The 23,717-nt window shown below is 33.0% G+C and overlaps 1 protein-coding gene across 1 annotated transcript; it reads right to left on the bottom strand.

The window, feature by feature from the left end:
- Window positions 1-368: 368 nt before the first annotated feature.
- Window positions 369-3,220, bottom strand: LOC147410546 (Pentatricopeptide repeat (PPR-like) superfamily protein). The gene has a single exon (XM_086436618.1). It carries the CDS (start codon window positions 3,130-3,132, stop codon window positions 724-726), a length of 2,409 nt encoding a protein of 802 aa, XP_086292744.1. The 5' UTR covers window positions 3,133-3,220; the 3' UTR covers window positions 369-723.
- Between the last annotated feature and the right edge of the window lie 20,497 nt (window positions 3,221-23,717).

Raw genomic sequence — 23,717 nt, 5'->3', positions numbered from 1 at the left:
GGGGACCTGAACATTAGTCAGGTGTTAGTCAGGTGCGTTGAGTATATATTTTCCCCCACTCTCAGGTGAGTCATACCCCAGTTAAATCCTGTGACCTTATATTCATTGTGTTCATGCTCTCTAACAGATTGGTCTTTTCGGAGTAGTTTGTTAGTTAACATGGTATCAAAGCTAGGTTCGTACAAGTCACAGGTTCGATTCTTTCAACCCTTATGGATGAGGGAGAGTGTTGAGTGTATATTTTCCTCCACTCTCGGGTGTACCATACCTCAGTTAAGCCCTGTGGCTCTCTTATATTCATAATCAAATGATTTTGTAGTGAAAAAGGTATTGAAAGCCTTGTATGCAAGTTACAGAGATCTTCCACAAGCACAAGAATTTGAAGAAATCTTTATATAATGACTCGATATGTTAATTTGTTCAAGTCTTGTTTGTGATGAACACTGAAAATTGAACAAGAAAACAATAAGAATGTACCATCTGATGCAATTGAAGTAGTAGAGTTAAATATCAAAAGGGGTATCAGCATCTCCAATTTTTTCTATTTGCATCCATCAAGAACCGATTAGCTAAAAAATAATCAACTCCCATCACTGCATCATTGCCAAAAAATCGAAATCCTACGAAGCCCACATGGAGAAACTGAAATTTAACTTAATGGGTCCTTTTGCCTATTAGTTTATCAAGTGTTGATTACTTTCATCGCAAACATGGGAAAAAGAATCACCAATAATCTTTGCAAGAACAAAACCCATCCATGAAATGATGGAAACGACGCCCATCTCTAACAATAACTTCACGTCTCGTCATCTTAGAGAAGAATTTGGTCCAATTATGACAATCTCCACAGACACGAAGATTCTTCATGACTCTAATAGGCATATTGGGAGGTATATGAGCATGTCCAAATGCAATTGCAAGCTTCTCACTATGCCCATTCAATATCTGCTTCTTCTCCTCTTCGTCTACATCTTGCAACACAAAATTTTTATCTAGAATGTAGCCTTCATTCTCCATTTGAAAAACCAAATCCTCGAGAATCCCATAAACTTCTTCCAAATCCAAACCTTGTTGTGAGGTGTTCCCCGCTGAGAACACATATACCTTTTTCTTCACCTCAATCCAACTCTGCCCCGGGCTTTTCTTTAAACCTTTCGTCTTCGCTAACACTCTTACCTTTGCAGAGTCATCCCACCTTCCACATGAAGCATATAGATTTGAGAGCAACATGTAGCTTCCAGGCGTCCTGGATTCAAGGTTAAAAATCTGAGAGGCGGTCTCTTCGGCTACTTTGGTATTTCTATAAATCTTGCATGAATTTAATAAAGATCCCCAAACACAAATGTTTGGTTTCATTGGCATCATCTTCACAATTTCAAGTGCCTCTTGCAATAATCCGGCTCGCCCAAGAAGATCGACCATACAACTGTAGTGCTCCATCTGAGGTGGGACTGAAAACACGTTGACCATTTGATCAAACACAATATGACCCTCAGTGACAAGTCCAGCATGGCTACATGCGGATAGAACAGCAACAAACGTGATTCCATCCGGCTTCAATCCAGATGTAACCATTTTGTTAAAAGTGATTAGAGCATCGTCACCAAATCCATGCATACCATACCCCGCAATCATCGAGTTCCAAGAGATCAAATCCCTAGCCTCAATCCGATCAAAGATTAGACACCCCTTCTTGAGATTACCACACTTTGTGTACATATAAATCAGTCCATTTCCTACCAATATATTTGTATCTATTTGACCCCTAACCACATAAGCATGGATTTCCTTTCCTAGATTCAATGCCGCCAATTCTGCACACATTGATAGAACACTCGCAATAGTCACTGAATTAGGATCAACCCTCATAAGCACCATTTTACGGAAGAGTTCCAAACACTCATCCCCTTGCCCCTTTGAAGCGAATCCTCCGATGACTGCACTCCAACTAATCACATTGGGTCTCATTGTCGGATCCTCCGACGTCTCCAACTCTGAGAAAACCTCAAAAGCCTCGTGACACAAACCGGCTTCCACGAATGAGGTTATCAACGCATTCCAACTCACTAAATTCTTTATCTTCATCTCTGAAAACAACATCCTTGCTTCCTCTATAACCCCATGTTTCCCATACATGCATATAAGTGAATTTTTCACACACAGAGAATCTTGAAAACCACCTGTGATAACATATCCATGGATCTTCTTACCTTTGTAATAAAATTCATCCGAATCAGCACAAACAGATAAAACCACAGCGACCGATTCCGGGGTCGCCCCATTTCCTCTCATCCTCATCTCATGATACAAACTCATGACCTCCTCTTGCCGCCCACATCGAGCATGGGCCGACAAGAGCGCAGTCCATGTCACAAGATTCGGTTCCAGCCCCTCCGATTCCATTCTCCCAAATATCTCAATAGCACCTTCACAGTCATAGTTCTGTGAAAAACCCGAGATCATAGTATTCCAAGAAATGTAACTTCTATAAGGCATTCTATCGAACACGTTCCAAGCATAATCCATACATCCAAATTTCCCATACATCGCAATTAATCCATTAGCAACATGAAGATGAAACTGGAAACCCAACATTACAACGTGACCGTGAACAATTCTGCCCAATTTCGAATTACCCATGGAAGCACAAGCTCTTAAAACTAGAGGGAAAGTGAACCCATCGGCGTTGACGCCCAAATTTCGCATTTTAAAATAGAATCTAAGGGACTCTTCTAAAAACCCATAAAAGAGATTAGCTCTTAAAATGGAATTCCATATCAATAAGTTGAATTTGCAATCAATGGGGACATTGTGAAAGACTGATAGGGCATCGGTGAGAAACCCGAATTGGAAATAAACCGATATGAGTCTTGCGGCCAAGAACCCAGACTGATCGCTTCCTGTGAGAATGATTTGGGTGTGAACTTGTTTTGATTGTTGGTGTGTAGAGCATTTTTGGAGAAGGAGATCGAATGAATCGAGAGAGTTGGTGGGGTGAGGGAATTGAGGTGATTTGATTGAGTGTGGTTGATGAGAGGGAGTGACTGTGGAGTGGAAACTCAATGGGAGGAGATGGTGCAGAGAGGGGAGACATGGTGAAACTGAAATGAAACGCCGAGAACCATAAAGCATGAAGAAGAAAACTCTTTACTCCCTTTGTAAGCCCAAAAAGAAAACTGTTTTTTGTTTTCTCGGGGGCGGGAAATAGTTCAAATGGAGGTTATAATGTTATATGAATAGTTTGCATAAAGGTGGACATGGTTCGGATTGGTTCGGATTTTGCCAAAATTAGAATCGAACCAAACATGATAGGTTCTACAAATTTGGAATCGATCCAATCCAATTATCCTATGGAACCGAACCAATCCAATCCAATCTTGGTTCGGATCGGTTCTCGGTTCTCATACTTATTATTTTCAATAGTAATAAAAATCAAGAAAAAATAATGAACCAATCTAATAGTAATAAAAATCATAAAGAAAATCATGAGTTCATTAATTCTTGATTTCAATGCTCACAACCCTCTCACCTAATATCTTTTTTCTAAAAATAAAATTCAATGAAAAATGTTAATAATAAAAGAAAATTATTTAGATACATCTAAGTTAAAAATGGGCCAAATAACCATCAATCAACATGATTTTCTAGATGAGAAATTACAATAGGATTATAAAAAATAAAAAAATTCGTAAAAGAAGGAACCTAATCGGCTAATCCTATCGAATATAAATTATGAAAATAGACCAAACAAGAATATTCAAGATCCATCATTTTCAAAGTCTACAATAGAATTCGAGAAGGAAGATCTTCGTTAATTACTTTACTAGACCTAAAATTGCACAAGATCTTCGTTAAAATCGTTAATTTTTATAATTGAGGGACAAAAGAAAAGCAAGAATTCAGATGCAACTGTAACCCTAATATCAGTAAGATAAGAAGAAAAAAAGAAAGAAAAACCTTAATTGTAGGAGATTTGAAACCCTAGAAAATCAGAAGATTTAAAGAGAGAGAGAGATGGATTTGGTACCTTTGCGATTGGAGAATGAAGATCAATGGCGTCACTCCATCCAAACAAGAATACCTCTTCGTTTTCCGAAGAACTGCCGAGGTGGCAAGGCGAGGTGAGTGAGGGAGACAAATGAGAAAAACGGCTAGGTTTTCTATTTTCAGTTCTTCTAACAGGAAGAAGAAGAAAGAAAATGAGAAATAAAATGAAATTATATATATATATATATATATATATATATATATATATATATATATATATATATATATATATATATATATATAATTGGTTCGATTTTTGGATTGGTTCGGTTCTATATATCTCTAATCAGGAACCGAACCAAATTAACTGGATTTTTTTTTCTGATCTGTACCCGAACCGTGAGTGTCCAATCCGAACCAATCCAATCCAAAAGCTTCGGATTGGTTCGGTTCTCGGATTTACCCGATCCAATGTGCACCCCTAGTTTGCATGCAATTAGTTAGGTGATGTTTGATACAGCTTCAAAATGCAGATTTTACTGTGTTTGTGTTAAGAAGATGCTTTTTGAAGCTGAATCAAACGCAACCTCAAATATTCAGTAACTGCATTTTGAATTTGTGTTAAAACATTGCGTTTTGAAACGCAAATGAGTGAAGTAGTTCGAGAGAGCTTTTTTATTTTGCATTTGCGGGAGTTTGAGATACCAAATAAACGGTTCATCTAAAAGATGTTTTTGCCCCTGCTTATTTTCTCCATCGAATAGTCGACGACAAAAGCTCTATCGAACCTCTGTTGAATATCTTTCTCGCACACACAACAGCCTTCTCGAACCTCTCTCTCGCTCTTAGACACCTCTCTCTCTCTGTTTCATCTTGGTCTTCAAACGTCTAACACAGCTATGCACAGTTGTTGGATTTCCAACTCGCATAGATCTCGCACAAATCCGTCTCCTTCGCAAAGCTCTCTCTCTCTCTCTCTCTCACACAAATCTCGCACAGATCTTGAAGGAGTTCGACATCTGCATCAGCACTCATCAACTCTTACAGGTCTCTCTCTCTCTCTACATTGAAAATTAATTTCATTTCAATTTTTTTGTAAATCGAATACAGTTTTTAGTTTGGGGTTTTTGATTTAGAGAATGGGTTTTACTTATATACCTATCACAATATCGATCTCCAACTCAACTCACCAAGATTTGAAACCCCAAACGAATAATAAATTCATATCTTCTCAAGTTTTAGTTCCCACAACTTCAATAGATTCATATATTTTTAGGGTTTTATAAAATTGGGTTTTCGATGTTGATTTGTTAACCCAGATCTACAATAAATCTGGATTTTTATGTCGATTTGTTTATGTATTTTTATATTTTCGAGGGATAATTTTCACTTTAATAGAAGTTTTTTAGATCGGAAATGATGAGAAATATAAGTTAATTGTTATTATCTTTACAGAGGTAAATCGTAGGAGATTTTGCTTAGATCGGAACTCCAATTGGAGAATAGACAGGAAATTAGACATTTTTTAGAAACCTAAATCAAATATTGATAATATTTGATAAAATTTTTCTAACCAATATACATCGGTAAAATTCAAAAATATTCTCTCTAGGAAACAATATAAGAATATGATAATATAATTTTAGAGACATCAATTTTTGAGAAATAGTTAGGATTAGGGATGTGTCAATGTGATACTACTATTTATTACTTTTAGTTTGCATGTGACCTTGAAATGTACTAATGAAGAATGTTACTTTGCATTTCTTGTTTGTCGTCATCATCATCTATGTCTTATCTCAAATATTTAGCTTTGTAACATCAATAATTATTCATTGTTCAACTCTATCCAAAGGTATATCTTTTGTCAAGGCACGCATCTTAATAGATTTTCTTATTGTTTCAATCATGTGATGATGAATTATTATCAATTCTATTTTCGATACTTGAATACTTAGTAAATCAAGAATTTTACTGGATAAAACTTGGCATTTTCCCATATGAATCTTGCTACCATCATTTGCCTTGCACAACTATTTTAGAACTTCTTTCAACATGATTTCGACAGTAATGAAATTATCACTGTGATTATGTACTTGTAAGTAAATACGAAACCTTTTTCTTTTGTTATGTAAACCTTTCTCTTTGTTATGTAAAACTTTTTTTTTTGTTAAATAACTTGTATCTCTCTGTCTCTCTATGAATTGGTTTCGATAAATTTTAAATTTTAGTTAGTTACATGCAAAAAACTTGAGACTTTTCAGTCTCATTTGTTGATTGTTAGTTCAAAACATGAGAGCTGGTTCTAGTTCAATAGTAATTGAAATGAGTAGTCCTAGGTTTTCTTCCATTGACATTTATTTTTCCAAATGTAAAATACAGTGCAAGTTGTATTTGAGTTGTTTGGTTGCAAGATTGTGTCAAAATTAGCAGTTGTAACATGTATGTTCTTTCAATGGAGTTGTTTTGTTTGAAGAAATGGTTATTATGTATTCTAATCTCTTGTATTCGATAATCTAATTTAGAGTTTTATATAAAAAAAATTACACACACATCAATTACTGTACTTTATACATTCAAAGATTGAGAACACAAGACTCCTGAAAGCGTCCTCGATCCGCGGGGGTGTGCAGATCTACTTTTGATTTTTGAGGTTTGGGAGTCGCCACCTAGTTATTACGGTCTAGGAACCAAATATTGACTCTACCAATAGATAAGATACTAATCTACACAGAGAATAGGTCCGGGGATCTGGTTACGGGGTTGGAAGGTGTTAAACACCAATCCCGTCTGGCAAACACCGGTCTCTACTTTTCCCAAATAATACTACATTACAAAATAGACCTAAAAATAATATAAAAAAATAAAAATAATTACCTAGTGGATTACGATGGTTCCCTCAGTACTAGTAGAGAGTGTCCTTGTATGAGTTTCCTTATTATTCCCCCATCATTGGATCTATTTCTAATCTCCAAGTTGAACTATCTTTCTTTTAGATCTGAGTATTTCCTGACTTTTTAAAGGGATTTTTGGGTATTTTTGAAGGGTTTCTGGGATTTTTTGAGTAAAAGCTGGGGTTTGGATTATAGGTAGGGAGTTAAGGCTTCAAAATTAGGATTTAGAAAAGGTTAAGGAGACTTTTTGACCTACTTTTTCTAGGATTTATTTTGACTTGCGAGATTATGTTGTGGAGGCTTTTATTTATAGATTTTTTGAAAGAATTAGGGTTTGACTAGATCTCCTTTAAAATAAGGTGAATTAGGATTTTGATTTAAGTCTTATTTGATTGACTAGATTTCTTTAGATTAAGGTTTTAATTAGGGTTTTGACTTAAGTCGTATGAGATTGACTTGATCTTTTAAATTAGATTTTTTAATTTTGCGTACAATGAAATAATATATTTTTAAGTTTTGTGAAGAACCCCCTAATTATATCTTTAATTATTTGGACTCCCAGATGAAGGGTCTTTTAATAAATATCAAGGGGGTTCCACCTAAATAAGTGGACAACTATCAACAATTTTGCTTAAAGGCTTGATTGATTAATTTTCTTGATTCAAAAATTTAAATTAATTTTGTTAAGATTTTACTTTACGTTAATTAATGTTTTATTTATTAATTTTAAAATTTAAAATTTTTAAAATTAAAAAATTATCGTTTTGTCCTTGAAGAGAACTTTTACGTTTCAAGTCATTTTTCGATGTTCCGGGATGTTTTAGAATCGATTTTTCGTTAGAAATTTGATGGGATTATCGTTTTATGTCACTTATGAAATTTTTGGCGTGAAATGATTTTGAACCCTTATGAGAGGCATTTCCATAATTTTGTCGAATTTGGTGAAAATTGACGGAATGATTTATTTAATTTCATTTTGTTATTTTATGTGTTCAAATGGATTTTCTTAAGCGTAATATAGGATCTAGGAATGTTTTGATGTTACGGATATTTTGGTAATTTGATCATTTTTTAGTGATTTTTATCGTAAAGCTTCTTTTTGTCTGAAAATTGATGATTTCTACCTTTTAGGTCATATTTTCATATCGTAGCGTGGTTTCTACAATTTTGTTTGTTTGAGATACCTCATCTGAATTTTTGAAACATATCTAGTAACAAAATAGAGCATTGGAATATCATCCATTATTGGGAATCGTCCCAATCGGGTTGACGAGTTGATTAATCAGGCGAGTGCCAAAATGAGGTGTCTACAGATGCCCCTCTTTGACAGAGGGTTGAAGTAAACTAGATAGCAAATTTATTTTGGTAGATAATGCAATATCTAAATGCCAAAGCTAGTGACAGTTCATTTTACAGCCTAATTTAGCAATTCGTCGAGGCGTTCAGATCCTTGAGGGTAAAACTCTCCCCGAACTAAAAATTGTTAGGTCCTCGAGTGCGAGCTCTTACTAACGATGTCAGATCCTTAAATTTTAGAAAATTCTCCATGACTAATGCAAAAGTGCATGTGTATGCAATGGTGTGATGTTTATTGAGTACTCTATTAGATCATTGAGAATAAATTCTCCTCGATTAAAAAAGAATGTCAGGTCCTAGATATATTCTCTTAATGACAGTGATGATTTAAATTGAAATGCACATACGCAATGAAGACAATCACACAATATTGAATTATGGTAAGTTTGAATAACGAGATAGGTGATATAGAAACTTCATTAAATCCTATCAAAAAAAAATTTTAGAATCCAAAAAAATTTGAATCTTGATTATCGGACTCTAGCTTAGGTTTACAGGAACTTAAACAATCCTGTTAATTCATTCTATGATTCAAAAAGTTGGAGTCTTGTTTTTTGGACTCAAACTTAAGTTTGTAGGTACTTCAAAAAACCTACTCATTCTATGATTTAAAAAGTTAGAGTCTCATTTCTCGGACTCGAATTTATGTTTGTAGGTACTTCAAAAAATCTACTCATTTTATGATTCAAAAAGTTGGAGTCTCATTTCTCATACTCAAACTTAGGTTCGTAAGTACTTCAAAAAATCTACTCATTCTATGATTCAAAAAATTGGAGTTTCGTTTTTCAGACTTGAACTTAGCTTTGTAGGTATTTCAAAAAACTTACTCATTCTATGATTCAAAAAGTTGGAGTCTCATTTCTCTGATTCGAACTTAGATTTGTAGGTACTTCAATAAACCTACTCATTTTATGATTCAAAAAGTTGGAGTCTCATTTTTCTGACTCGAACTTAAGTTTGTAGGTACTTCAAAAAACCTACTCATTCTATGATTCAAAAAGTTGGAGTCTCGTTTCTCGAACTCGAACTTAGATTTGTAGGTACTTCAAAAAAACCTACTCATTCTATGATTCAAAAAGTTGGAGTCTCGTTTCTCAGACTCGAACTTAGGTTCGTAGGTACTTAAAAAAACCTACTCATTCTATGATTCAAAAAATTGAAGTCTTGTTTCTCAGACTCGAACTTAGGTTTGTAGGTACTCCAAAAAACTTACTCATTTTATGATTCAAAAATTTGGAGTCTCGTTTCTCGGACTCGAACTTAGATTTGTAGGTACTTCAAAAAACCTACTCATTCTATGATTCAAAAAGTTGGAGTCTCGTTTCTCGGACTCGAAATTAGGTTTGTAGGTACTTCAAAAAATCTACTCATTCTATGATTCAAAAAGTTGGAGTTTCGTTTCTCAGACTCGAACTTAGGTTTGTAGGTACTTCAAAAAACTTACTTATTTTATGATTCAAAAAACTTACTTATTCTATGATTCAAAAAGTTGGAGTCTCATTTCTCTGACTCGAACATAGGTTGGTAAGTACTTCAAAAAACCTACTCATTCTATGATTCAAAAAATTGGAATCTCGTTTCTCGGACTCAAACTTAGGTTCGTAGGTATTTCAAAAAATCTACTCATTCTATGATTCAAAAAGTTGGAATCTCGTTTCTCGGATTCGAACTTAGGTTTGTAAGTATTTTAAAAAACCTACTCATTTATGATTCAAAAAGTTGGAATCTCGTTTCTCAGACTCGAACTTAGGTTTGTAGGTACTTCAAAAAACCTACTCATTCTATGATTCAAAAAGTTAGAGTCTCGTTTCTCGAACTCAAACTTAAGTTTGTAGGTACTTCAAAAAACCTACTCATTTTATGATTCAAAAAAAGTCAAAGTCTCATTTATTGGACTCGAATTTATTGGAACAACGCTTCTCGAACTTGAATTAGTTAAAGACTCAGTATTATCGAGTTCAAAGTTTGAAAGATTGGATTTTTATTGGTTTATCATACATCTGGATTCATAATTATCATTGGCCTTCACCGGACTTTTAAGTTTTTGTAAGATTTTATTTTTATCATGTGATCAAGAATGAAAACTTCGGAATCACAGTTATTCTAAAAAAATTCCCTTTGTTTCAAGATTGGCTTTTAACTGGAACTTGACTATGAAACTGATGAAATGGATTGCACCTAGAAAATATGAACGAGCAACTATGGACTCTGATATATGACAGACAGAAGAATCAACATTCCTTTAAATTCAATACTTTTAAGATTATCATATGTGCAATAAGGAATTTGATCAATTTCTTTTGAGAACTACTTGCGCTAGACTTAGAATCTTGATAATTACTAGAATAGAAGATGTTTCTCTTCAAAGTGATCGATGGTTCTACATTTTCTTTTGGCGAACACTTAGACAAGTAAACATACTCCTAAAGATCTTACAATGTTCAATATGACTTCTGAGTTTCTTCGACTTCAACCTTATATTTGTTAAATGTGAGCTTTCAGTTGAAAAATGAATGTTGTGACTTGAATAATTTCTTGATTTTCTTAGTGTCTGCACAAGCTTATTTCTGAATTTTTCTTCTTGATAAGACCTTTCCTCCCATTTGATGATGCCCTAATTGTTGCCTAGATCGCCTCTTTAGGTTTTCAATCTAGCAGCCTTTGTTTTTCTTCTTTTGATGATGTCTTGATTTTCGCCTAGGTCACCTTTTCAAGTTTTCAACCTAGTAGGTCTTCTTTTTTTTATGGTTATGCCCTAACTTTTGCCTAAGTCATCATTTCGAATTTTCAAATGAACGGGCATTTTTTCTTCTTGATGATCTTGAATATTCAACTCGACAACTTCTTGGTTCCTTAGACCTTAACTGAGTCAATTAGTCTTCATAAGGACTTAATAGGTGGGCTTAGGACATAGTTTAGAAAGAAAAGGTATAAGATTTGACTTCCTCAAAATGCCCCTTATCTGATATTCTCTTTTTCTTCTAATGCCCCTAGTTTGACATTTTTTTCTTTTTTGTCAACTCTTTTGACTATTTCTTTTAATGCCCCTAGTTTGCCATTATTTCTTATAAACCTTTCAATAGGGGATTTTCTTTTTGGATAACACTTTTCTTAAGAATATATATATATATATATATATATATATATATATATATATATATAAGAAAACATGTGAGAAAACTTTCGACGGTAAATAAAATTTTAAAATATGGGTTAGAAATTTTGGATTGAGCTGATTTTTTGTGAGGATGATCTCTATGGTGGGAAGATCATCCAAAAAAAAAATCAGCCCAATCTGAAACTTCTAACCCCATTAAAAGTGATTTAGAATGTGGACCGTCGATTTTTTATCAATTTTTATCACTAATTTGTAAATCACTTTTGATGGATTTAGAAGTTTCTGATTGAGCTGATTTTTTGTGAGGATGATCTTCTCATCATAGTGACCATCCTTGCAAAAAATCAACTCAATCCAAAACCTCTAACCCTTATTTTGAAAAACGAAAGTTTTCTCACATGTTTTCTCACATGGCCCTTGAACCTGACCCTATATATAGATATATAGATATAGGGTCGGGTTCCATAGACACATAAAGGTACTCATAAAGCTACAACGTTTATGTCTTATATGGTTAAAAAGATTCGAAATGGGCTGATTTTTTGTGAGGATGATCTCTGTGGTAAAAGGATCATCCCTGCAAAAAATCATTCCATTCCAAAACTTCTAACCCCATCAAAATTGATTTACAAAAATTGGACGGTCTAAAATTTTTCAACTTGTAAACATAGGACTAGAAATTTCATAATGGGCTGATTTTTGGCAAAGATGATCTCCTCACCATAGAGATCATCCCCACAAAAAATCTGCCCTCCAAACATTTTTGCCCATATAAGACAAAACACATTGTAGCTTTATGAATAGCTTTACGTGTATATGGATCCTAATCCATAAATGTATATATCTATATATATATATATATATATATATATATATATATATATATATATATATATATATATATATATATTTGCGTGAGCGGGCCTGAAGTAACTTCTCAGGTTGCCTACGAACCCCAAATATATATATATATATTTTTTTTGCTTTTGGGATCAAGTCAGACGTAGTTTATACTAAGATATCACTCCCGAGGTTGGTTGGTGTGATTTAGAAAGAAAAGGCTATTAATGTTTTTAGAAGCTGAGAAGGGCTAAAAAAGGTTTTCTTTTTCTTGGTAAGACAAGAAAATGGTTCGACTAAAAAATGCCTCCTTTAGTGAAATACTAATTGATTTTGTCAAGATTTTAGGAACTCGATGTCTTGATTGTTCTGTCGAGTAAAGTTTTCTTTTGAGAATGAGTAGTCTTCTTCTGAGAATGAGTAATCTTCAGTTTTCTTTATGAAGTTGAGTGTGATTGAATTCTTTGTATTTGACATTGACTTGTTAACCCTTTCTAAACTTCGCAAGAAATCTCATATTCTTTTGAGAATGAGAATTCTCCTTTCTCGAGTGAAAAACATAATGGATCCATTCTTACGGATCTTAGCACCTTTATCGATAGTTTCAACTGCATCATTATTGATCAATAAACTTTGACTTTAAAAATCGTCATTGACTTTATATCTCGATCTATCTTGATGCAATCTATCAATATATCCTCATGAGAACATGCAGGAACGTTATTGAATTTCTCAAGTATGTTTATTACTCTCTCATATTTCCCTGAGAATCATGTTGTACCAATTTGCACTTCTTGAGTGTACTCTTTAATTTCAATATTTATCAAGTTCGATTTGTAAGCCTCAAGTCATTCCTCATGTTTGATATTATGCTCAAATTGTTATTACACGTATGATAATCATAAGTTTCTTTATTTATTAGAATTAAAAAAGCATAGACTGACAAACTCGACTAAAACTCAACAATTAAAGAAAAATTAACGTAACTGAAACAACCAACTAAATTTAAAGACAGACGAAAACTGAATTAAAACTAAATGAAAACTCAATGACATTTTATTTATAAAGTGGAAGGTACTTCTTGGTGGATGGATATAATACTATGGTGCAAGGGTAGACTACTTGGACTTGACATTGGTACTTTGGCTAGACAACTCTTTTGATGGTTTTGAAGAAGCATAAATACGGTTTAAAATGTTTAGGGGAACCTAAGATTAATCATCGATTTTGAAGGTTTAACTCTTAACCACATAATTAATATTTTGATATAGATTAACCCAAATCCGGTGGAAAATATTGAATCCAATTACACTATAAGTCTATAGTGACCAAGAAGGTGAGAAAGGTTAGTCACGGGTCTACTTCTGATTGGGATAGAACATTTGATCAGACAACATAATTTGATCCTAAAATCGAATCTTTTTGGTATAAAATAGTCTAGATCTTTGAAAGTAAAATCAATTGGTCCAACTAATTTGGTGTTGATCAGTTTGATCCATTTGATCCATTTGTTGATTGAGCCAATTGATTTACATTTCACACATTAGGTCAGACCAATATTGCGAGTTTAATTTGAACAGTTTGAACCAGTCTGCCCACTTACCTGTTGATTGGATTGAATAGAGTAACCCAGGAACACCCATAGTCGGTTCGGGTCATGACCTATAAGAAAGCTCTTAAACTCTAGGTTTACTACATGCAATGCAACTTATCCGGCCACTCTTGCCTAAGTACACCTATATATTTTTCGAACTTGCTCAATCAAACGGTATGTGGTGACTTGGTTTGATGTACCATATAGATGATAATCTAAGACTCCAACCCAAATCCCTGAAGTCAAAAGCAGTCAGTTTGATCCCTAGTTGAGAGGTAGTACACGATGCTGAACAAGGACCCATTTAAATATCTCTCGTCTAGAATAGGCGTTGTCTATCCCCTTCGTACGGTAGGGTATAGTAGGGTAGGATCTCACTTAAGCACTGATTTTGACTAAGAAGTATAGTTAGTGAACTTAGATTAACTTTGATATACTGTATAGGTACGAGTCTAGGGTTGGTGATCGGGACATATGACTTTGCGGCTTACGATAGGACAAAGGCTCAGATCGCTCCAGCCTGCGTGCATCGATATACCTTTCAAAGTCACCTGATCAAATGGAACTGATGCCTCAATTTTATATACCCTAAGGTACGTGATTGAAGTTGTGATTTTCATGAATGACGTCGCATTTTCGATGAGACCAGGTCACGTACTAGTGACACGTTGGCTATAAGGGACATGCAAGCGTGCAATGCAACAAAATAAGCGTACTAGTGGTATGTGCAAAATAGGGTGTGGTGTGCCGGAGCATTTTCCAAATGAATGGGCCCATGGGCCTAATCACTTCACAAAAGTATGGATATCATATAAATATTGATCGGAAAACATCATATCTATAACATAAAAAATCAAGGCATGTACATCAAAAATATATATCAATCATAATCATGACATATCATATATACAATCAATCAAGGTAGTACAAAACATCGTGATAATAATCAATCAATAACATAAATAATTTACCAACCATTGAGATATGCACAAGAATTTTTTTTTTGTGGTTAATTTTTATTTTTTATTTTTTTTGTCCAATCAAGAATCACTTTGGGTGATCCAAAATGATTTGACATTTCAATGACCATTGAATCGAAAATAAAATGAGAGTTGTAAGAATAAGAAGCTATGAAACTTTTTTTTTTAAATAAAACAAATTGATGGTTTTTTTTTAACCAAGCAAAACAAAAAGACCTTTATTTTAAGCAAATTGATTTTAAAAATCAAAATAATTTTTTTTTATTTTATAAAAAAACCAAAAACACAGCCTAAACAAATTCTATTAGCACACCAACTATACGTTTGGAATCAAAGGTAGAATCTCGATGCAATGCCATGGGTAAAAATTGGTGTGACAATAGTGACTCCAACAAAAAATTCTCAACCTTAACAAATAGGGCTACCATCAAGTCTCTCAGTTTTTATTTTTATTTTATCTTTTACTCATAAATGTCTTTTAATCTCCAAAAATAGGAATTTATAAAAACATCTATAAAGAACATATCTGAATTCTCAAAAGTCCTCTCTTTCTTAAGGATTTGAACTTTTTGTTTTTTTATCACAGAGAAAAATCTGAAGAGAGAATTAAAGTCAATTGATAAAGATTGGAGACCTGTTCCCCCAATCAGTTTTCACAAGAATTGAGCTTCAATTCTCCGCCAGAGTCCTACTTACTTCAGGTCTCACAAATTTCGATGTTAGTTCATGAGATCTATCGTGGATTATCCGCAATGAACACTTTCCAACCAGAAATCCGCAAAGAAAAAATACCAATCAGATCGAAATTAATCTTTCACATTCAAACTAAATCAAAACACATATAGATTAAAAGAGAGATAAGTGCGTTCGAATTTTCTCGTTGGTTCGTTAATGGAGGGTCACTGGTTTATAAAAAAAAAATCTTGCTGGTCAGGGTCAATGGAGAGTGGGAGACGTAGAAAGAGTTAAAGGAAGGAACAAAAACGAACATAAATCTAGAAAAAATAAGCAAAAAAACCCAACCCAATCGCCATTAACAATTTGTTAGAGTTCGAAATTGAAATAGACATCATCTTCTATAACAACCCAGATTCCTCCAACCTCTCAACCTATCTTGCCGACTCGAAAACCTTAGTTGAAAAACTCCACAAATTCTTTTATGGGGCAACTTTCTTGCTAAATAAAAACTATTCAGCAAAACAAAAATGAAATACCCATCTTCATCTCTTTCAGCAAGAAAAAAAAATGTTAGAATATATGGAACTCAGTTGATTTCATTCTTCTCCTCTTCTTCTGTGTGCTTTTGAGGGAGAAAAAGAGAGAGATAGAGATCCAAGTGAGAGAGACTTGTTGGAATGGCTGGGTATTAAGAGAGATGAAGAGAGTGAGAGAGAAAGAGAGAGCAACACCTTTCTATTTGTTGTTCGTCCTCTTCTTTCTCATTGGAGAAGAAGATATAAATAGGAAAAAAAAAACGTTTTTTTGCTATGGCACCCCACGCAAAAAAAAAATATTTTTTTCGATTTTTTTTCTTAGAATCCTCTCCTCATCACAAACAACATTAAAAAATGTAATTTTTTTATTTCTTACCACATCACTCACAAATAATTTATTTGAGAAGAAGATGAAAAATAAAAAATCATTTTCTACTAATGGCACACCACGCACAAATATATATATATATATATATATATATATATATATATATATATATATATATATATATATATATATTGTAATTTTTTTCTTGGAATTCTCTCCTCATCACGAATAACATTAAAAAAGAAATTTTTTATTTCTTACCACATCACTCACAAATAATTTATTTGAGAAGAAGATGAAAATTAAAAAATCATTTTCTACTAACGGCACACAACGCACAAAAATATATTTTTTTATTTTTTATAATTTTTTCTTCAAATTATCTCGTCATCATGAACAACATTAAAAAAAGTAATTTTTTTATTTCTTAGTACATCACTCACAAATAATTTATTTTCACAACTTATTGCCCATGCATATTAACGTGCTAAAAAAAATTTCATCCAAAAAAAATTTTTCTTTTAAAAGTCTATGGCTCCTCATCTCAACCACCATCATTCCGTCCACCATTCATATGTCAATTTGAATATTTCATTATTTAGAGTCATCCAAAATGACCCTAGATTGAATCATAGAAATTGATACTCCAAAATAACATACTCAAAATCAATATAAATAATGTCAAGAGAATATGATACAACCTAAAAATATAAAATAAATTTGATAAAAAAAAAGGGTCAACAATCATTATTTCATATCATTACCATCTTGAAATCCTATATTATTTAGGATCATTCCGAGTGACCCTAGATTGAACCATAAAAAAATGTGCCAAAATAAAATATTCACCATTCAAACATATAATCAATAATCGAGCAAAAAAAAATGATAAAAAATAAAAATAAATAAATAAATAAATAACTAAAAATAAAATAAAAAAGTACGTCGTTCTGAAAATGCTTCCCATACTTGGGACTTTTCAAATCTGATCCTCAATAATTGTAACACCCCGAATTTTTAATTCGTATCTCGAGAAAAAAATAAATAGTGAAATTTTAAGAAATCTTGAAAGTGGGATTTAGGAGTAAAATTTTAGGATGTTTCTGATCATTTTTAATGGAATCTGACCTCACCATTAGATTCAAAATGATCGAAAAACATAGTTTAGCCTGTAAGCATGCTCAAATGCGAGTTCGAATATAAAAGTTGCAAAATCCTCGATTACCGGGTCGGACCAGGCTAAAATAGTGACTTTTTATTAGAGCAATAATTTATAAAATTCGATCATATCATTGGGTTCATAACGAAAAATTATTCAACATGGACTATTTATTTGTCAAATTTGGAGACCAGAAAGTCGAATTATCGTAAAAAACGAAAACGACATAAAGTTTATGGGTCACCTCAGGCCAAAAATGTAAACTTTTGATGGAGACATAATTTGTAGAAATTGACTATACCATTAGATCCGGAATGAAAAATTAGATGAAATAGAGTATTCATTTGTCAATTTTGGAATCCGGATGATCAAATTATCATCGATCGAAACAATTAATAAAATACCGAATTCATCCCACATTTTATTTAAATAACATTTAAAAAAAAAAAAAATTTCTCTCATCTTCCCCACTCGTCCAAACAGTGCGAAAAAAAAATGAAAAAAAAAAAAGAAATTTGTTTTTCCTCTGATTTTTCCACTTCAGATCTCTCGCAAACGGTCCATTTTCGACGATCGCCGCAGAAGAGAAAAAGGTCCGCAGCTACGTTCTCTACAAAACCCACCCAACCTTTCTTCGTTTCACTTTCTATTTCATCCAATATCGTCAAAAATCTGCCGTATTTGGATACGGAAATTTCGAAACTTTGACCTCGGATTTCGTCCGTTTCGGGGTCAAACCGTCTTTCGACGCAGAAGGGAGAAACGCCCGTAGCCTCATTCTCTACATAACCCAACCAAATTCCTTCCATTTTCTCGTATTTTTCACCCCGTATAGTCAAAAATCAGCCGTATTTTTATACGGAGATTTTCGTAACTTCTACCTCGATTTTCATCGGTTTCGAGGTCAAACCGCCTTTCGCCGTAGAAGGGAGAAGAGACGAGCACATCGAGATCTTCAAAACCACCAGGTCGATTTCAAAAATCAGCCGCTTTGAAGTTCGATCCGTCTCGATTTCTGCGCCGATCGCCTCAATTTTCGCGCACACGCTTTGATTCTTTCGCCTAGAGATTGTAAGGAACTCTCAATTTCTATTAGTAATCTAGATTGTGAAAATTGCATTTAGGATTTTATCGAAAAATTTGGATGTATTTTTAAAATATAGAATTATTTTGTTAATTCAAAAATTCACGCCAGAAATTGCATGTTTGATATGTTTAATTGTATTTTTAATAAATTATACGTGGGTAGGGTGTTTTAACGGGTTATTGCCATAAATTGGGTCTTGTGCACTGCTCGGACCCCGTTTTGATATGAAATTTATATTTTTTTTCAATATTATTGATAGAAATAAATTCTATAGTTGAAAAATGTGATTTAATATTTAATGAACTCATATTGAGTTGATGAATATCAGAAAATGGATATTTTATGAAGAGATTGAAAACTGTAAAAGTCGAAAAAATGGAAAAAGGGTATGAAACGGTAAAATGTCAGAGTCACACCCGAGGGGTGATGTCTACATTTTACGTTGTTGTGTTGTATGCAGGTTGGTGAACGGATATCCAGGGATAATGTTATTGGTTGCATGTTTATTTACTTTCTGTTAGCGTGAGGTGCTCTGTTATGTTATTTATTTTAGGCCGGGTGGCCACACTTGCTTGGTAGGAAACTGGATATCTATTCTCAACCTTGTATTGTTAATTTCTCTTTTGTTTTTAAATGAAAATAATATATACAAGTAGCTATTTTGTGACCTGTTAAAAAGTTTGTGAATGCCTGAAGGGATAGTGCATCATATCATCCGGAGTGGTGTACTATCCTGGGATGTACGGTAGGGACCACCAAACTCATACGTGTTATGGGACGCGTATGAGAGTGGAGTCACAACTGGAATCTGGGTTTATTCCTCTCTATCTTTACCAGTGAACTTGTAATGTAAAGGTGATCGTATACGAATGGTTTGTATCTTTGGGAATCACATGTACGCCTGATAGGCATAGACGAAGATGATTAGTCAGTGATCACTAACAATCTATAGTAGTCGAACGTTCTGAAACATCGAAAAGAGACCCATTGCTTACGGTCACGTCAAACGGCCAGCCTGAGCCGGATAAATGGTCAACCAAGCGTGGTAAACAGCGACCAGCCACAAAATCAGGAACTAAAAGCCAGAGAAGAATTGTAACATCATGTCCCGACTGGGAGCGATCCAGTCGTGAATCCCAACTCTCTAATTCCAATACTCCACCATTGTGTATTATGTATCGGTTGCTTATTTTGATATATAAAATGAAATGCATGTTTATTGTTTCCATTTGATCAATTAGATTTGTATAAAAAGAGAATGTTATAGTGAGTACTGCTGATCGATGTAATGTGAGTTTTAAAATGTTTAGTTGCTCATCCCTGACTATATGTACCAGTTAATCGTAGTTTTCTTTTGTAAAACTTTGTTTATTTTAAAATGATTCAGTATGTTTATTCGTTCATGTTAGGAGAGGTTATTGGCAGAAATTGTTGCTTCCTTACTGGGTAACCATTGTTACTCACCCCTTCCTTCTCCATTTTTTTTAGTTCAGATCTGAAGCTTGGCGAAACAAGTGTAGAAAACGAATGAGGATCATCTGGTTGGTCAGATAGACAACTAGAGTCCGTCACCTGGTAAGTACTAAGACTATACCCCCTAGTGGTGTCAGTTTCTCCAAGTAGTCTTAGGGATTTGTCTTGAGTGTTAGGAATTCTGTTAGAGTGAGGAATTTTGTACAATCCTGTATATAATTTTTCTTCTTCCGCAGTCTGATCTATCGAACATTATTAGACGTATGTAGGCTTCCACTAGTATTATATTTTGTTTGTTATATGCAGGATTGTATGTCGTTTATCCGGTGCAGGTTGAATCGCCTTGGAATGCTAACATAAACAGAGGAGACTATGCCGAAATTTCGAGGTGCCACCTCGTACCTTAAAATCTGACATGGGGATTTGTGTTAGTGTTCGGCGGGGCGCCACAATAATCCCTAGTGGAGTTGCCACTAAAAGCGTCCTCGATTCGTGGGGTGTGCGGATCCGCTTTTGATTTTTGAGATTTGGGAATCGCCACTTAGTTATTACGGTCTAGGAATCAAATATTGACTCTACCAATAGATAAGATACCAATCTACATACAGAATAGGTTCGGGGATCAGGTTACGGGGTTGAAAGATGTTAGTCACCAATCCTGCCCGACAAACTTCGGTCTATACTTTTTCCAAATAATACTATATTATAAAATATACCTAAAAATAATTACCTAGTGGATTACGACAATTCCCTCAGACTGGCAGAGAGTGTCCTTGTATGATTTTCCTTGTTATTCTTCCATCACTAGATCTGTTTCTGATCTCCAAGTTGAAGTATCTTTCTTCTAGATCTGAGTATTTTTGGAGGGTTTCTAGGGGTTTTTTGAGTAAAAGTTGGGGTTTGAATGATAGGTAGGGAGTTAAGGGCTTCAAAATTAGGGTTTGAAAAAGTTTAGGGAAACTTTTTGACTTACTTTTTCTATGATTTATTTTGACCTACAAGATTAGGTTGTGGATGCTCATATTTATATATTTTTTGGAAGAATTAGGGTTTGACTAAGTTTCCTTTAAGATAAGATGAATTAGGGTTGTGACTTAAGTCTTATTTGATTGACTAGATTTCTTTAGATTAGGGTTTTGACTTAAGTCTTATGAGATTGACTTGGTCTTTTAAATTAAAATTTTTAATCTTGTGTATAATAAAAGAATATATTTTTAAGTTTTATGGAAAATCCCTAATTATATTTTTAATTATTTGGACCCCAAATGGAGGGGTCTTTTAATAAATATCAAGGAGGCTCCACTTAAATAAGTGGGCAACCATTAACAATTTTGCCTGAAGGCCTGATTGATTAATTTTCTTAGTTCAGATGTTTAAATCAATTTGTTAAAGTTTCACTTTACGTTAATTAATATTTGATTTATTAATTTCAAAATTTAAAATTTTTAAAATTGAAAAATTATCGTTTTAGTCCCGAAGAGAACTTTTGCGTTTCAAGTTGTTTTTCGATATTCCGGGATGTTTTGGAATCGATTTTTCATAAGAAATTTGATGGGATTATCGATTTGTGTCTCTTATGGAATTTTTGACGTGAAATGATTGTGAACCCTTATGAGGGGTGTTTCCGTAATTTTATCGAATTTGGTAAAAATTGACGAAATGATTTATTTTATTTCATTTTGTTATTTTATGTGTTCAAATAGATTTTCCTAAGTGTAATGTATGCTCTAGGAATGTCTTGATGTTAAGGGTATTTTGGTAATTTGATCATTTTTTTAGTAATTATTATCGTAAAAAAAAAATTTATCTGAAAAATTATGATTTCTACGTTTTTTTTTATCATATTTTCCTATTGTAGCGTGATTTCTATAGTTTTGCTTGTTTGAGATACCTCATCTGAATTTTTGAAACATATCTGGCAACAAAATAGAACATTGGAATATCATCTTGTAGACACCCCATTATTGCATCTGCCTAATTCGACAATTCGTCACCCGATTTTGGTAGATTCCTAATGATGAATATAAAAGAACTCGAAGGCTTGTGAGTACTGTTTGATTCGTTTCGTTTCTAGTCTTTTCATCCCCCCTATTCGTCACTACTCGACTTAGAAATTTACGCACGCTTAGGATCACTACACCTTACACCCAACTTACCAAGCATATACGCATAGGTTCATTACACAATTCGATAACTTAGAGATCTCGCTACACTAGAAAAATATAATTTTAAAATTTAGAAATACTCACACAGTGACTGAAAGAAACCTTACGATAAAATTTAAAAAATAAGAAATAAAAAATCTGTAAAAATCATAAAAATGATAAAAATACCCCTCATAAATTTTGGACCTCCGAAAAATCTCGAAAGTGTCTCCATTGCACTCAGAATGTCATTTCGAGTCTAACGGGATCCAAATCGATGAAAACAAAGAAATTCAAGAAAAATCGTCAAAAATCGTGAAAATGACTAAAACGCCCCTTAACATCCAACTCTAACATAAAGACCTTGATCCCTAGGAAAATAAAATTCAAATAAAAAATTAACCTAAAATAAAATTCAAATTAAAAATTAAACTAAAATTTAACTAAGATCCAATTAAAATCTAAAATTTAAAATCAATTTAAAATCGTAAAATCAAATTAAATTTCAATTAAAATACAAAATAACAATCATATTTAAATTAAAAATCAAGAAATCGATTAAAAATACAAAATCAAAATAAAAAAATAAATTGAAAATCAAGTTAAAAATCATTCAACCAATCAAAATGTAAAATTATACTTTAAAATCAATCAACCAAATCGACCAATTAAAATACATTCGATCAAATCAAAATCCAATTAATATACCAATTAAAATACAAAATCAAAATTAAATTAAAATTAAATCAACCAAATCAAATTTTAAAATCAAATTGAAATACAAAATCAAAATCAAAATTTAAACATCAAACTTAAATATCAAATTAAAATATCGACAAAAACCAATCTAAATTCAATTCAACATTAAATTGAAAATCAAGTTGAAAATCATTAGAATCAAATCGATCAACCAATCAAAATAAAATTAAAATTGAATTAATGAAATCAAATTTTAAAATTAAATTGGAATTCAAAATCAAATTAAAAAAATTCAAAATCAAATCATAATCAAATAAAAGTCAAATTAAAATTCAATTGATTAAACAAAGTGAAAATTAAAATCCATCAAACTTTTAAATCAAAATCAAATCTATCGATTAACATTGAAATTAAAATCTAATTGAACAATTAAAATCTAATTGAACAATTAAAATTGATCAATCAAATTTAAAATTAAATCAATTAACAAAAAAAAAATTCACTCGATCGAATTGAAATCCAAATCCGATTGAATTAAAATCGAGTTCCAACCGATCAATCAATTTAATGATCTATGAGAGATCATTAAGGCGAGTAGCGTGGGATCACCGCCCCTCATTCTCCAAAAATTAAAAATAATAAAAAATAAAAAAATAGATAAAGAAAATACGTGGACACACATTTTCTTCTCCAACTCCCTCTTTTACATGTCCTCCATCTCCCTCTCTCTAACTTCTCATAACTACCCATGTCCTCCACCATCATTCTCATTTTCTCCCTCTCTCATGTTTGAAGGTAGAACTACCATAAAAAAAGATCAAAGGAACCATTGAAAGGGAGAAAA

Source organism: Akebia trifoliata, chromosome 1 (assembly GCF_017979445.1).
Source record: "Akebia trifoliata isolate Shusen 1 chromosome 1, ASM1797944v1, whole genome shotgun sequence".
NCBI lineage: Eukaryota > Viridiplantae > Streptophyta > Magnoliopsida > Ranunculales > Lardizabalaceae > Akebia > Akebia trifoliata.
The sequence above is the reverse complement of the archived record's forward strand: the minus strand, read 5'-3'. Positions and strand labels throughout refer to the sequence as shown.